The 15,188-nt window shown below is 32.2% G+C and overlaps 1 protein-coding gene across 1 annotated transcript; it reads right to left on the minus strand.

Moving 5' to 3' along the window:
* Positions 1-6,470: 6,470 nt before the first annotated feature.
* On the minus strand, positions 6,471-14,167 carry LOC121121699 (innexin shaking-B). Its single transcript, XM_040716670.2, has 3 exons — positions 12,228-14,167; positions 7,620-7,839; positions 6,471-7,541 (listed from the first exon to the last, which is right to left on the minus strand). The coding sequence occupies exons 1-3, from the start codon at positions 12,588-12,590 to the stop codon at positions 7,018-7,020; spliced, it is 1,107 nt and encodes a 368-aa protein (XP_040572604.1). The 5' UTR covers positions 12,591-14,167; the 3' UTR covers positions 6,471-7,017.
* Positions 14,168-15,188: the final 1,021 nt, after the last annotated feature.

Genomic DNA, 15,188 nt, shown 5'->3' on the forward strand with positions numbered 1-15,188 from the left:
TTTTGGCATACTCATGGTAAAAGGATTTTCATCACAAGATATTAATATCTTGGAACCATGGAACATAAACGGCTTTAATATCGGAATCAAAAAGATGAAACAGACTGTATTAGCTACTTCATGAATAATTTAGAGATGTCGCGAGTTCTTCTGATCCAAGGTTCCATAATTATAGGGCATATTAAGTTATCACAGTAAATTAAATTTTGAAATGTAAAAGACCTAGTCCCAAATATCGTGGAGATCATTTTACATAGGAGAATTGAACATTCAAAAATAACTGTTTTAGGAGCATTCAAAAGTTGGTATTTCCCTAACGTCCACCATTATGAGTTGAAGCGAACCAATCCAAAGTGACTTCACAAGAACCCTTGGCTAGGGTTAAAATCCAGAGGAGGAAAAAAGTAGCTTTTTGTTGTAGAGCTGATATTGAATATTTCTTGTATTTAAAGGAGTTATATTTTTAGCATAAGAGCTTAATTTGTTGAGTCAATACAGACTACTTTACCGAATAAATAATTATTGATTTTCCCTCATCCCTTAAAATAATAATAAACTAGATTATATTTTGATAGTCGCTGAATAATGATTTAAACTGACATCTTGTGAGGTCTTTTAGTTTTTATCTATGGATCAAAAAACAGTTTATAGGGGCGTCCGTAGGATTATATATTTATATGTGTATGATCCAAAATAATTTTTCCTCAAAAATCCAATAATTATTAAGTTTTTTCAAAAATTTACAGCTATTAAGCAAAGATTAATTTTTTTGTGAAAAAAATTCCAAATATTAAATTTTTTGCAAAAAAAAAATTAAAAAATCAATAGCTATTCACATAATTTTTTTTTTGTATGGGTATTTTTTATGTAGGGGCATTGTCCCCATCTCTAATATGACTTAATATGCTTTATTAATTCGAATAAAATATGTATTCTAATTGACAATAAATTTATGCAATTTTATTAATCACAAAGTTCATAAATATTTCAGAAACTTTTAAAGATAGGTAAAAACTGTGAATACTTAGTAATTCACTTTTGTTTGTTCAATTAATTCCCAACTCATTTTTGTTATATATTGGTTTTTTCAATTATTCACACTAGTTATATTCAGGTATTTGGGGTCCCCGTGACGTCATTCGTTATGGTAGTAAATTTTTAGTGAGAACTTAAAATAGTTGCTGACTAACCCTGTAATAATAATATTGGGAATCAGTTTCTCTGACTCATTAAAAACATCGAGAGACTCTTTCAAAATTGATTCCGCATCCATAATCTAGACAGCAAACGTGACTTTCCAGTTCCCTGAAAGAGTTTTTGTTACGAAATTACATACAATTGTTTTTGGAAGATCATTTGGAATAACGTTAAGTAACGCTAAATTATGGCACAAAGGTAATACTATGTTTGCAAATCTGGAGAAACAAATGCAGTCATTGATATTTTTTTCTTTATTCCATCTTTCAGGGATTTTTTCTTAATAAGTAAAGGCAGAGCAAATGAGTAGTGTCTTATTTGCTGCTTAAATGTTTACTTTGCTTGAACTTTTGCCATTCTGTGACCCACAAACACAATGGAAAAACCTTATAGTTCTTTATTTTATTCTTTTTTCTTTATTAAAAAGGTGTACCTCAATCTCCAGATCAAAAACCTAAAGGAAGGGCCAAAGGAAAAACAAAAAAAAAACTTTAGAAAATTAACTAAATTAACCAAAAATTAATCAAGAAGCACACTTCCTTCACTCGCAAAGTGGAGAAGGGGAAGGCCCAGGAAAAAAGGATATGTAATGAAATTTGAGTCTATTGAGATATCTTTCTAAAGGGAGCACCTGAAGAAAAAGTCTGCGAAAGCTCACCCTACCCTCAAAGTAAAGAGATCCGAAGACTTATATTTGAATATTCAATATTTTATTTCATTTTCTGCAAATTATAATTTCTTATTTTTTACTTGTTATATACTAATAATATTTATGCTTAAATCCATTTAAAGTACAGATATTTAAGAAAATCTATTCGTAAGGAGATCATATTTAACCTTATAGTAAAAGTATATAGTATATATAATATATGAATAGAGTGATTCTTTGCAGCAATATCTGTTCACTCCTTGGGGCAGCCAGTAAGCCTGGTTGATCATGCATTATATATAAAACTTGACCTAGGAATGAATCTTACAGTGCTGAGGAATCTTTTTACTACTGAAATCTGAGAATCAGACAGTCCATCACCGCAGATAATCAATTTTAGTTCCGATCTAAGTATCTTGCTTTTTTATCCACGTATTGGAATTGGCTCAAAGTATGTTAGAAAAAAATATTAAGCAAAAAAAAAAAAAATCTAATTTTACTCCTTCGGGCTTCGGATAAAATCAGAATTTAATTAAAGTCGACTTATATGATAAAATTCCAGTCATGACATGTCTTTGATCTGAAATGACGTCTTTTATTGTTATTATAAGTCGTAAAACAAACAAACGGCCTTTAAAACCTTCAACAGATCCATCCGTTGATAATCTTTTAAAAAAATCCCCTTTTTCGGATACTCAGAGCTATTTATTGCTGTAAAAGAACCCTATTGACGGAGATTAGTGTAAATAACAATTGATCAATAACATTACAGCATTTTAGATATGTATAACAATATTCAAAAATAGATTAAATTCTTTTGAATATACTAATCTCCCAAAATGTGAGATTAAAACTTGAGAACCCTGTAAATACCTACCTCAATGTATATGATGTGGCTCTTTAAGTATAAGTGGAACATAATTATTTGAAGAATAACCACATTAACGATGAATGTTCCATAACATCAGGGTTGTCAACGGTCAAGTCTCACGGATTTGACGTGAGATTCACGTAATTTCTCTATCTAAAAACGGTTTTTATGCTTTTATATATTAAATTAACATAGAATCTCAAATTCTTTTGCAAATTCAAAATTTTAAAACCCTGGCTTTACCCAATCTGAACAAGAACCAACCGTCAATTACCCTAGGGCAGGAGTTCAATTATATCCATACAGATAAAAACAAATCTTCCATTAATTTTAGATTAGAATTCAATTTCAGTTAAATTGATACAGATTAGTATTAAAGCATTGGAATCAACAAGAAACGGTATTTTTGAAGTATCGGAATCGGCTCAATAATGATAATTCTACCGATACCTGTGCTGACTTATTTATATACAGGGTCCACAGAAAGTCCTGTCAAATTAACTTTATTTAATATAGTTATATGTAAGTTTGCAAGATATTATATTTAAACTCTAGTAGCGTCGAACCTAGATCAAAACAAACAGTTTTTAATGAAATAACAGTTTCGTTAACCACAATGGAAGCCAAGAGAGATGCTATAATCAAGGAGTACCTTAAGGTCAAATCTCGCCAGTGCCATCTTGAGGAACCTGAGGAGCCTGGTGGGCAAACCCCATGCTCATCAAGAGAACCATTGAGAGGTAAGAGGAGACTCAATCTATCTAGAAAAGATCCATATCAGGCAGGCCAAGGTCAAAAAGGACTCCCGGAGTCGTCAAGGCAAGGATTGCAAGAAATTCCAGGAGGAGCCTCACCAAGATGGGCAAGGATATCAACATGGATGCAGCAACAGTAAGATATCTCATCCGAGTTGACCTTGAAATACTTTCCTACAAATTGAGGAGGCAACAGAAACAGTCAAGCAAGGTCAAAGCTAAAAGACTTGAGAGAAGCAATGTCATTCTTCAGAAACTGAGGACTGGCACAGCTCCCAACATTGTGCTGGGGTGTTATAAGATTTTCACTGTAAAATGATCAGATTCTGGACAAAAAAGGTGAGCTGGGTGGCCATGGGGTCAACAGAGTGCAGAAGGCACCGTCTATGAGGGTTTAAATGGCCGTGACTGAGACAAGGAAGTCCCACTTGTTGTTTGTGCCGGCAGTGTGAATATCAATACCAAGGAGTACATCAGCACCTTCCTGAATCAATGGACCCAACAGCAATTCTACAATGATCCTTAGACATTCCAACAGAACGAAAAAGTTTTGCTTTATCCCATGTCTCTATGTGTAAAAATGTCAGAGGAACGACAAAAAATCCAACAAGTCTACGATCTTCTCTGCACTGGTGTTAGTGCCGAGAAGGCTGCAGAGATCGTTGCAATCTCCATCCATACTGCCTATAACATCAAGAAGTCAATTAAGAATGGTAATGGTGTTTAAATTTGTATACTTAATCGAATTATCCTACGTTTCTGTAAACAACAATATGGCTGACTTCTAGTCTGCCTCCAATGGGCCCTCCTCCAGTCCTGACCTCGACCCCTTTGACTTTTCAGTTCAGAGTGATTAAGAAAAAAATGTCTGCCGCAGCTCGAATCCCAATTTGGATTCGTTCCGAGCACCTATTATGACAGCTTGGTACGCTATGGACACGTTCTTCATCTCAAGAGATATCAATCTGCTCGCTGGCGTGGCAAGGCCGTTATTGCTTCTGAAGGAGGGCATATTTTATAAAAAAAAATATAGCTAAACATGGTATTTAAACATATCAGTTGTCTCCCCCCTCTGTATACACATATGTATTTATTGTCTTCAACCTTAACCAACAACGTACGTCATGGATACAAACACAAATCAAAAAGAACAAGATTGTCAATAATATAAAATTAATATTATTATACTGGCTAATTAATAATAATTATAATTTGTATGTATGTATGTTTTTAAAATCAATCTTTAGTCAGTGGTTAATTATAATATATTTTTTTGTAATTAATTAATTGATTAAAAAACAGTGTCTTTTTTTTGTTCGAAGATACATTAACATATATATAATTATATATTATAAATTATATCATAATGAAAGTAAAGAAGAGAGAAGGGGACAGGGGGTGGGAGAGGAAGTTGAAGGAGGAGAAGAGTGGAGTGGGAGGGGTGGATCCCAATGAAACTCAAAGTAGAGTAATAATTATTATGAATAAAAGAAAGAGAGATCTCAGAGACCATAGAGATACTTTTTTGGAATGGGAGACTAACAAAAAAGTTGCTTATTGTTACATTATATGATCGTACTTTGATATAGTACAAGTATTATTCTATTGAAATTGTGAACACAACTGAAGAGCTGTTTATTAACAAAGAAAAATGAATAATTAATTTAAAAAAAGATTTGTTAAAAAAATGGAATGATTATTATTTTAATATTATTTTCCCTAAAATATGTATAGATTTAAAATAAATTTGTTAAACTAGTTTGACTCAAGAGACTCCCACTCTTTTTTTGAGAAAATCATGTATTTATGTTAGACGTACGTATGTATGTATGTAAATAGGTAACTATTATCATAAGAGATGATGGCAGTTGGAGCAAATTTGGTCGGGATGAAAAATACGTCATACAATGTATGACGTAGTTGGTTTTATTATTACTATATGTGTATGTATGTAGTAGGAAGTTGGCTAAAGAAAAAAAAAGATTAAATTCGGCAGTTGACAAAAAAACAAATGATATAAAATAGAGGGAGAAAGGGAACAAAAAGGAATCTATCTACGTCCCTACAACAAATATAAAAATAAATACAATGATTTTATGTATATAATATTATTAAGTAATAATAATAATAATCCTAATTTGCCAAATAGTGTTCGGATCGGACATTCCTTTTTCAAATGGGGGAAAAAGAGGGATAACAGTACTTGAGAGAGCTGAGGAAAAAAAGGAGGGAAAAAATTTGAATTTCAGATGATGGAAAATGAGAAAGGAGAGGGGGAAAAGGGGAAAGGAAAGGAGGGAGGAAGGGATGGTGGGTAATTGACTTGACGACATGATTGAGTATGTGGAATAGAAATAATCATTTATATGTAATTTGTATAATATGAGAAGGCAACTCTGGTTATTTTTAGGATAGAAGTTAATCAATTAGGACCTGACTCAATTTCATTCATTCCATAAATACATCATCATAATAATAGGAAAGACACTAAATAAAAAATAAAAAGAATACGTAGTACAGTAGATAGATTACAGAAAACATAAGAGAAATGAGCAAGCTAATGACGTCACATAGTATTTTCCATTGTTAACGCAGGTTCTTCTATACTTTCTTTCTTTCTACATTGTTTTTTTCTGTGTCTTAGTTACATATATTAATAATATGTAATAATGCAATTAATTAACTCTTCAATAACAGAGGAATTTAACAATTTTTTAAATAGTATATGATTACGTACCTAATTATATATATATAAATAGGCCATTGATGAACTGTAATTATTATGATTCATGAATATGGTATGAAAAAAACCAAATATAAAGTGGGATTAATTATAAAACTATAATCAAGAAGTATTAGTAGAAGAAGGATTAGGAAAATAACCTTGTGCCTCGTAACGAAATGAAGAAATGTATCACAAGCTTCTGCTTATTATTGAAGAGGGGTAGAGGGGGGTTGAGGTGTTTATGATGCTTGAAGACAAATTTCGAGGCATATCATCATCATGTATATATGTATATTGACATGAAAAGTATGTACTAAGTATAATATGTTTAATTCATAAAAACAATTTAATTTTTCGTGAAAAAGTTTTGTCTTAATAAAATTTATATGGATTATTTGAAAAACGGAAATTCTATGAAATAGATAATTAATTAATATAATAAAATATGCATAGTGAAGTTTTTAATTTAAGTTAAGTAAGTTTGTTTGTATGTAGTTGTATAAGTTATTTGTTTTGTTTGTTTGTTTGTTTTTTTACCCTAAAAGATGATTTGAAATTATAATTAGTTAGTACATAATTACATTATAAGATTAATTATTTAATAATAAAATATGTTTCTCTACCTAGAAAATATGTAAATATGTATGTATGTAGTATTGAAAAATCCTAAATAATAATTAATTAATAATAATAAAATAGGAGAAGAAAATAGGAGTGAGTTTGTTGGAGAATGTTCCTTGATAGATGTATGTAAGTATCTGGATGATAATATAGAAATAATAATAAAAAACAAAGAGTATGAAGACGTAGTAAATTGGATTTATGGTTCACTATTGGCACTAAAGTCTTTCCCTTGATGCCCCAGCCGCCTGGCCAGCTCATGCATCACTTCTTTGAAGATAATATTGTCCACATTTTGTCCTAGCATGTAAAACAGAAACCAATCTCCCATTTTGCTCTTTTTCACAATCACATTAATGACCTCTCGTTTAATGAGTCGGAATCGGATGTAAAGAAGATAGGCTCGGATCCGTGGAGAGAAAATGATGACAAGACGATACAGGACAACAAGAGCGGATAGGGCTCCTAATATCAGAAACCAGAACCAAAGGAAAATGTAAATCTTTTCATTCACTATATTGAGCGGGAGTATACAGAGAGCATCGTGCTTTTCCACGTCTCCGGATGCTCCAAATTTGTGAAATGTACATTTGGTCATTCGCGGAAAGACATATATCATGGGATCTAAGCGATCCTCTTGATCCCTTTCGGCGAAAGCCATCACTTCCAAGCCGAACGTTAAAAAGGCACCTTCAAAGAATCTATCCATCAAAAACATTTGACCTGAAAAGAATGGATGTAAATTAAAAAGCAATCGGAGAGCGAGCAAACCCGGGTAAGTTAGAGGGTGAGAGCCTTTACCTATAATATTAAGACATGCTAAAAGCTCGCAGAAAAAGTATCGATAAGCCCACCAATTGTGGTTCTTGAGATTATCGTAGAGATAATCTAGGAGGAGTTTCTTCTTTTGTTTTTTTTCAACCTCCGATACAACTCCGATGTCTAGATCCATCATGAGGGCGGTTATCTTACCCGCCTCCCAATTTTTCCACAACCATCGAGGAACATAGAATAGAATGGACTGAAATAAATAAAAAAGTAGAATATTATAATTTGCCTCTCAAACAAAGAGGTTTAGACAGACTAAATAAAACCCAAAACCCCCCACACAGATTATATACTTCTTAAACATAAATAATCTACCATTGGATGACAATTACAAATTTATATATTACTATCCACCTGCTTATTCATAAAAAATAGTGTTCCATCTCATTGAAGAATGGATTATGATTTATTAATTCAAATAATTCAGAGCTGTTTACAAGTCATTTTTTCAAGTCTGAGTTTTTTCTACTTCTATCATTTCAAGTCCAATCTAAAGCCACACTATCATTAAACATAAATGCAACTCGAGTCAGTCCATGTCATGAGTAATGATCCCAAGGTCTGTGCTACTGTCGAGTCATTTATAAAAACCCGAGTCAAGTCTTTGTATTAATCAATTCACAAGTTTTTTCTCGACCAATTCAAGTCCAGTTTGATTATACATAAGTACAACTCGAGTCTGTAAAAAAAGTAAGGATCTCCACCTCTGCACTGTTCAAATCGAGTCTTAATTCATTATTTAATGATAATTAAGTAGAATTCCAGTTATAGTAAGGAGTAAGAGTATTTTTACTCAATATATTACCAGAAAATCGTGTTTATAATGGGCGTGTAAAAAAAATCAATATAGTAACTTTGACAATTTGAAGATTGTTTTGGAGGAGATCAACTAGAATTACTCCGATAACAATCCCCAATTCTACTCCGAGTCCAACAAGGACTTACTATTATAACTCCGCAACAAACTCTCAAGGTTACTCTCTGTCATTTATGAGCACACACAAATGTTTAATCTGGGTTTGAATATAATTTAATCTATGTAGAATAATATAGTGTTTACTTAAATTTAATTAGTGCAACTCCATTTTACAAAGTAAAGGAACATTTAAAAAATAGTAATAATGATAACTGCTGAGGAAAAGAAAATTCATTCTTCATACTACCAATTCCAAAAAAAATTGGCAACTAAAAAATTCACACAATTTAAGTCACTAATTATAGATCTACTGACCTTGAAAACACCCTACATATAATTAGGAAGTAAGTTCTAAGTAAGCCGTATTCAAGGGTTGCATAATAGTTATTTTGCAATAAAGAAAAAGAAGCCAAATGAGAGGGAGGGGGGTAGAGAGGACAGAGAGTGATTAGAAAGCCGTCTCTTTATTTAATTTTGGATCAGAGGATTGCTTTAATCAAGATACTTATAGACCAGGTATATCCAGCGTTGGAAACATTGTCTAATTTGAGGTGAGTGTAGAAACCACGCCTGAGAAAGTGTCATAAAAAAGTGTAAAATAAAGGCTGAATATATTGTGTTTTACATTTCTAAAATGTCAATATCCACATTTCAGCAAAATGGGCCTTCTTCACATTTAAAAAAAAATACAAATTTCAATCAGAACAATTACTTTTAACAAAAAACTTATTACTTGCTACGGCTATCTTTGAATAAGGATCTGTGACTCAAGTAGGAAAGAGGGGGTGGGGTAGGGTAGGGGGTCAATAAACTTCTTTTAAGTATCTAGAATTCAATGATGTAGTGTTCCTTGCTTTCAAATACTTTTGAATCTTCAAAATAGGGAGGAATAACTATTAATAACATCCATTTTTGGCTCTTACCAACGTATACTTTTTTTTCTTCTTCAAATTAACACTGAACTCAATTTAGCCAATATTCACATCCCTAGGTATGTGAGACATACTTATTTTCTACAACACAAGGTACACATGAGGAAGAAGATTAATTTAAATTATCTTCATCCCTACGTTGAGTGTTCGATATAACAAATGGGGAGAAAAAGTCCCTGGGTTAACTAAGAAAATACGTTTTTTTCGCTCAAAATTGTTTTTTTTTAAATCATTATTTTTATTTATTCGCCTTATGACGTGTATTCCCGGTAACACTTTTCAAACCATTGCTTAGCTTGAATGATACTTTTTACCATTATGAAGAAGGGTAAAATTAAAAGTGCAAGTTGTTTTTTATCACAATAAGCACTACAACCCACAAACAAAAAGAAAAAAAGAAAAAAAAAGAACCCCATCTATGTGTTAACTTTTGGACTTTTCAACCTATGTGTTATATGTAGTACTTCTCTTATATTTGTAAGATTTTTACTCATTATATCACAAAATCGTACGTGCTTTCCAATTTGTTTTTCATGAAAATAGTGTAAGAATCTTGACTCCTATTTACTCGGATGCAAGTAAACCCCTGAAAGCATGTTTTTGACACCAGCTCATTAATGGTTTAATGTGATGATAAATCGTACCTAGCCATTCATTACATTAAATAGTTATGATTAATATTTGATGGGGCAAGAGAAAAAGGGCCCAGGTAAGTATTGGAGAAGAATATTAATAAAATCGAATGCAATGTTTGTTTATTTTTCTTTTTTATTATTACTATTATTGTTCATTCCTCAAAGCCGCCAAATGCATACCCACCCCTCCCCCTACATACATTAGAAAGGAGAGCAAAGGAAAGAAAGAAAACACGCACAAAGGGAGTAAAGTAAAATGTTATAAAAACATAAATAGGTATGTTGTATTAATTAATTATATATCACTAATAGCCGGGTAAGGAGAGAGGATAAGCTACAATTTTGAATGCTACTGGAGAAAAGGAGTAGAAATGACAATAGGAAGGTTTGTTTTTCAACTTTTTTCGAATTTCAATAACGGAAAAGTTGTCAATGGGTAAGAAAATCACCTATGCAAAGTGTCACCGTTTTAGAATGTCATCTTTAGAGGGGGGAGTTGTATTTAGTCAATAAATAATTATTCATTATTCGTTACTTTGCAATAACACCATTTCGATAAACATTGTTCTTACCTATAACATGGGCGTCCACAGGGTGTGGGCTGAAGGGCTGTAGCCTACCCCCTTATTAAATAATTCTTACTTTTTACTAGAATTCTTTTTTGGCCAGGACGAAAAAAATTTATGTAAAAATAGGGGTTACAATTTTTTTTCATCAAATTTAGTTTGTTAAATTTAACTATTTTCCAATAATGTATTTTTTTTTTTTTTTTACATTTTTGAACAGCTGTGGATTTTTAATATTTAAAAAAAAATAATAATATTATTGAACAGATGTGGATTTATAAATTTGTTTCCAAAAAAAAATTTTTTTTTTTAAATTTAACTTTCCATTTTTTTTCCAAATAATTTAATATTTTGAATTTTTTGGAAAAAAATTCAAAAAATCAAGCCCCCTCAGAATAAAATCTTGGGGACGCTCCTGTATAAACAATATTAATAAAGTTATATTGTAAAGTCTTTCCCTACGAAGTAAAAAGAGAGACTAACCTAAGGAAATAAAGAAAATATATTCTGATCTTTCCTTTCTAAATAAATATATATGTATATACATATATACACTGATCATCAATGTTTCTCTTACGTTAGTCTCCCCCTCTGCTCCAAAGGATTACTTTAGAAAATAACTTTTTAAATACTTTTAATTCATAAGAAAAAATTCTATCAAAAATATTTTGTCCAAAATCCCAAATAATGCTTTATTTTAATGAGTATTATACTAAATAAAGAGCCATAGTATTTATTCAATCTTTGATTCAGATGTGTCCAATATTCCTTGGGAATTTTTTTTTTAACCATTGGTAACTTTTCCAATCCTTTCGTAAGGTTGAATAACAAACAACCCTAATGGACAAACTTATGTTTTGTACAATACATAATATAAGTGAAGTAGTAAATTATATTTTGTCTTATACAAATAGAAATGGTATGTAAGAAATTCGTTGCACGAATTGAACAAATTTCATTTCATTTCATTTTTTGCTCCCCCCCCCTCCCTCCTCTCCTCTCCCCATTATTATTATATATATATTATGCTTTTGACTCTATGGGTAGTAGTATTTCAATAAAGTGTTTCTCAATTTGTTTGCTTTTCGAATAATAATAATGTGTCCTAACCACATGTTATTTAATTGTAATCTGTCTATGCCATACAAAAGAAGATGCAATAAATGTTTGAGGGAAGTGGTAGTATAAAAAAAAATACACACACACAAGAAGCTACTGTGGTTTGTGGCATTGGAGATATACATGTAACATATTTTATTTCATGTACAGAGTACCTACATGATAAAAGGGCTTTATTTAAAAGGCTTCAAGCAACGTCCGTCCTTATTTGTTTGTTTTGCCTTGTTTTCTGTATATAGACTAAAACTCTTGTTGATTGGTTGCTATGAATCAAAGAAGGGTTTGTTTTATTTTGGTGTATACATATATATATATATATCATTTGAATAGCCACCAAACTACCAAATCAAATAATGATACTATACTCATATATATTAATGAATTAAATATTAAGATAATAAAAAGGCTCTTACCTGAAAGAAAAGAGTGAATCCCACCCACTGATAGTATGATACGTATCTTTTGTCGTCTTCTTCTTCCACATTGGAAGTAATGACCCCTGGATGAGCCACTTCATCTCCGACACGGAGTGAAAGGGCTCGGGGTATTGTATAGGTAGAATGTATCCAGCAGTACAGATCAAAGACATCGTCTGGTACATCCTGCGTATGTATACAGTCAATGGGATTCCCTACGTATTGCCGGGTTGTCACAATTACACTAAAAGTCAGTAAGATCATGGAGCTGATGCACCAATGGAGGCGAAACACCGATGAGTCGATGTGGACATGGCTTACCTTCACTAAGGCTTTTAGCCGCAAAAATATATCGAGCATACTGCGAAGACCACCCCTGACAAGTCATGAAGATGGGTTGAAGTGTGAGATATCTCTGAATCGGAGAGGATACGTTCAAGTGGTTGTGGTGGTAGTGGAGTGTGGGCAGAGCTCGGGGCAAGGAGGAGAAGGTGGGTTGGCCCTGATTAAGAACAACGAGTGTGATTCAAAAGCCCCTCTAATGTCCTCATATTATTATTTATCCTTCTGTGTAAGAAACTCACTCACTATCTCACTAATTTAGTCACCCATTCACTTATGATTAGATTGAAAATCTCATTTTCTAGACGTTGCAGCCGTCACCTCATTCACTTCCTCCAATATTTTCCACATTTCCAGAAAGACAATATAGTAAATTTATCTTAGTAAAGTTCATTTAGTCATTCCAGGAGACCATTCACATCTCCTCCAATCCTCATTTGATAATTGCCCATCTACTGATCCAGCCTCACTTATAATGCTCATTCTTTCCCTCTTTTTCTCTCTCTCTCTTTATTTATAATATTTTTTATTGTTATTATTATTTTTGCTTTAACTGTCCTTCCCCCTCAGCTTGGCTACTACTACACCATACAAACTACTCCTTTTCGTATATTATACATCCTCCTGTCACTCTCTCTCTCTCTCTCTGCACTCATTCACTCAGTCTTTATGATATTTGCACTCCTACACAAATGATACCAGGATCCCGTTCCTTCTTGTCACTGAGTTAGTTGGTGGATAATATCATCACAATCATCAACAATCTATGCATAGTTCACAAATATTGCGGATCTTTACATCACACGAATCACTACTGAACACTATTTTTGTATTCCCCTTTCTTCTTTTACCTCCTTTTACTTTTTTACTTCTTCTTCACGACCACCAACACATTCCTTTTCTTCTTCTTCTCTTTTTTTTTCTCCGATAGGACCAAGATCAATATCATAAAAGAAGAAGAAAAAACTGGGTCCTAACCTTGCGTTGAAGGCAAAATATACTATAACTATACATATATGTATATTTTCTTTCCTTTCTCTCTTCCTCTCTCCATTCCCCCCTCCCTTCCTCTTCTACTCTCCTACACATTTCTTCTCCAAAGAAAACCCTAAAAAAGAAGAAGAGCTCTAGAAGAAATCTGGCAAAGAAAGCAAGAGGAGTGTGTGCGTGCAAGAAGGGTAGAAACAAATAGAATGGAGCATGGAAGGGCTTAAGGAAGACAAAACTGGAAAATTCTTCATGCCTCTTCTTCTTAATTCATAGAGTCCATCATGTTTCACCCCTTTTCAAATAAAAGATAAAGAAGGCCAAGAATGGCTGACATTTGGATTAACAGAACTTTAATGACGTCAGAGGAACGGTGAATTTTTCTTTGGGTCGAAAATCCTATTTTTGAAAGGAATAAATAAACATTCGTAGTAGGCTACGTCCTTATCCATTCCTTCTCAATAAATAAATAAAAAAATAGGTTATGGAGCGACCCATATCAATGGGCGTGAGTTCGAATCCTGGTCGCTTCTAATATGTAAATTGAATTTTTAAAGGATTTCTGAGGTCAGATGGTTCAAACGTATTACTCTAATGTCTACCAAAAGAACGGATATGTGTAAAGAAAAAAAAAACCAAGTATAGTGATTAAAAAAGGAAAAAACGGTTGATGCGTGCTCTCTTTCAGTTTCATTTAATCAGTCGTGGGGATGTTAACATCTTCCTCTAAAAGAAGAATCCTTGCATATCACTTGTGTAAATTGATTTAAAAATGCGTAATAAAATAAATATATATTAATTTAAATATAATTACAATGTTTTCCCTGCACTAATGCTATTTTAAACGTAAAAGATTCTCCTCTTTATAGCAGTAATTCATTTATTATTATTTTTGGGTATTAAAAAATGAATTTCTGCTATAAAGGGAAGAACTTTCATAATTTAAAGCAACATTGGTCTAGGGAAAATATTGTAATTATATTTCAAGTGACATAATTTTATTATGCAATTTTAAAAGAAATTTTTGCAATCGTGACATGTCACAAAGGATCGGAAAATATCTGTGTTTGACAGTTTCAAAACCAACGGCTAAGCTCATAAGGTGTCCTCGAGTAACTAAAAAAATTATCACGAGACTGATTGAACTTTTGTTTGATTAGAGAGCTGGATAATTTAAATTCATTATTTTTGGCTAACTTCTTTGGATATAGGTTTACGATTTTATTTTTTTTATATTTGGAACCTGAGACTAGGTAGATTTAATTAATACAAAAAAAAATTTAGGAGATTTTTTAAAAACCTAATTCTGCTTTAAACGCGCCGTGTGGGGGGCAAATGATTTAGTATTCGTTCGCCAATTTTTCCCAAATCTTTAATTATTATTACATTAGAGAGAGTACCCGCCATTACTCGAAGTTATTAGGTGATGTTAAACTTTGCTTTAATAATATTCATATGTGCTCAGTTATCTTTTCTTTCTTAATATGAAGTGCTGAGATTTGGCTTTAACAAGTTTGATGCGAAACCTCATATTCAATATTATTTTTTTATGTACTCTTTTCTTTTTTTTAATATGACGAGCTTTGCTACACGCGCTCGCTATTAAAATTAGACAAACTTTGCTCTATT

This window comes from Lepeophtheirus salmonis, chromosome 1 (assembly GCF_016086655.4).
Source record: "Lepeophtheirus salmonis chromosome 1, UVic_Lsal_1.4, whole genome shotgun sequence".
Lineage (NCBI taxonomy): Eukaryota > Metazoa > Arthropoda > Copepoda > Siphonostomatoida > Caligidae > Lepeophtheirus > Lepeophtheirus salmonis.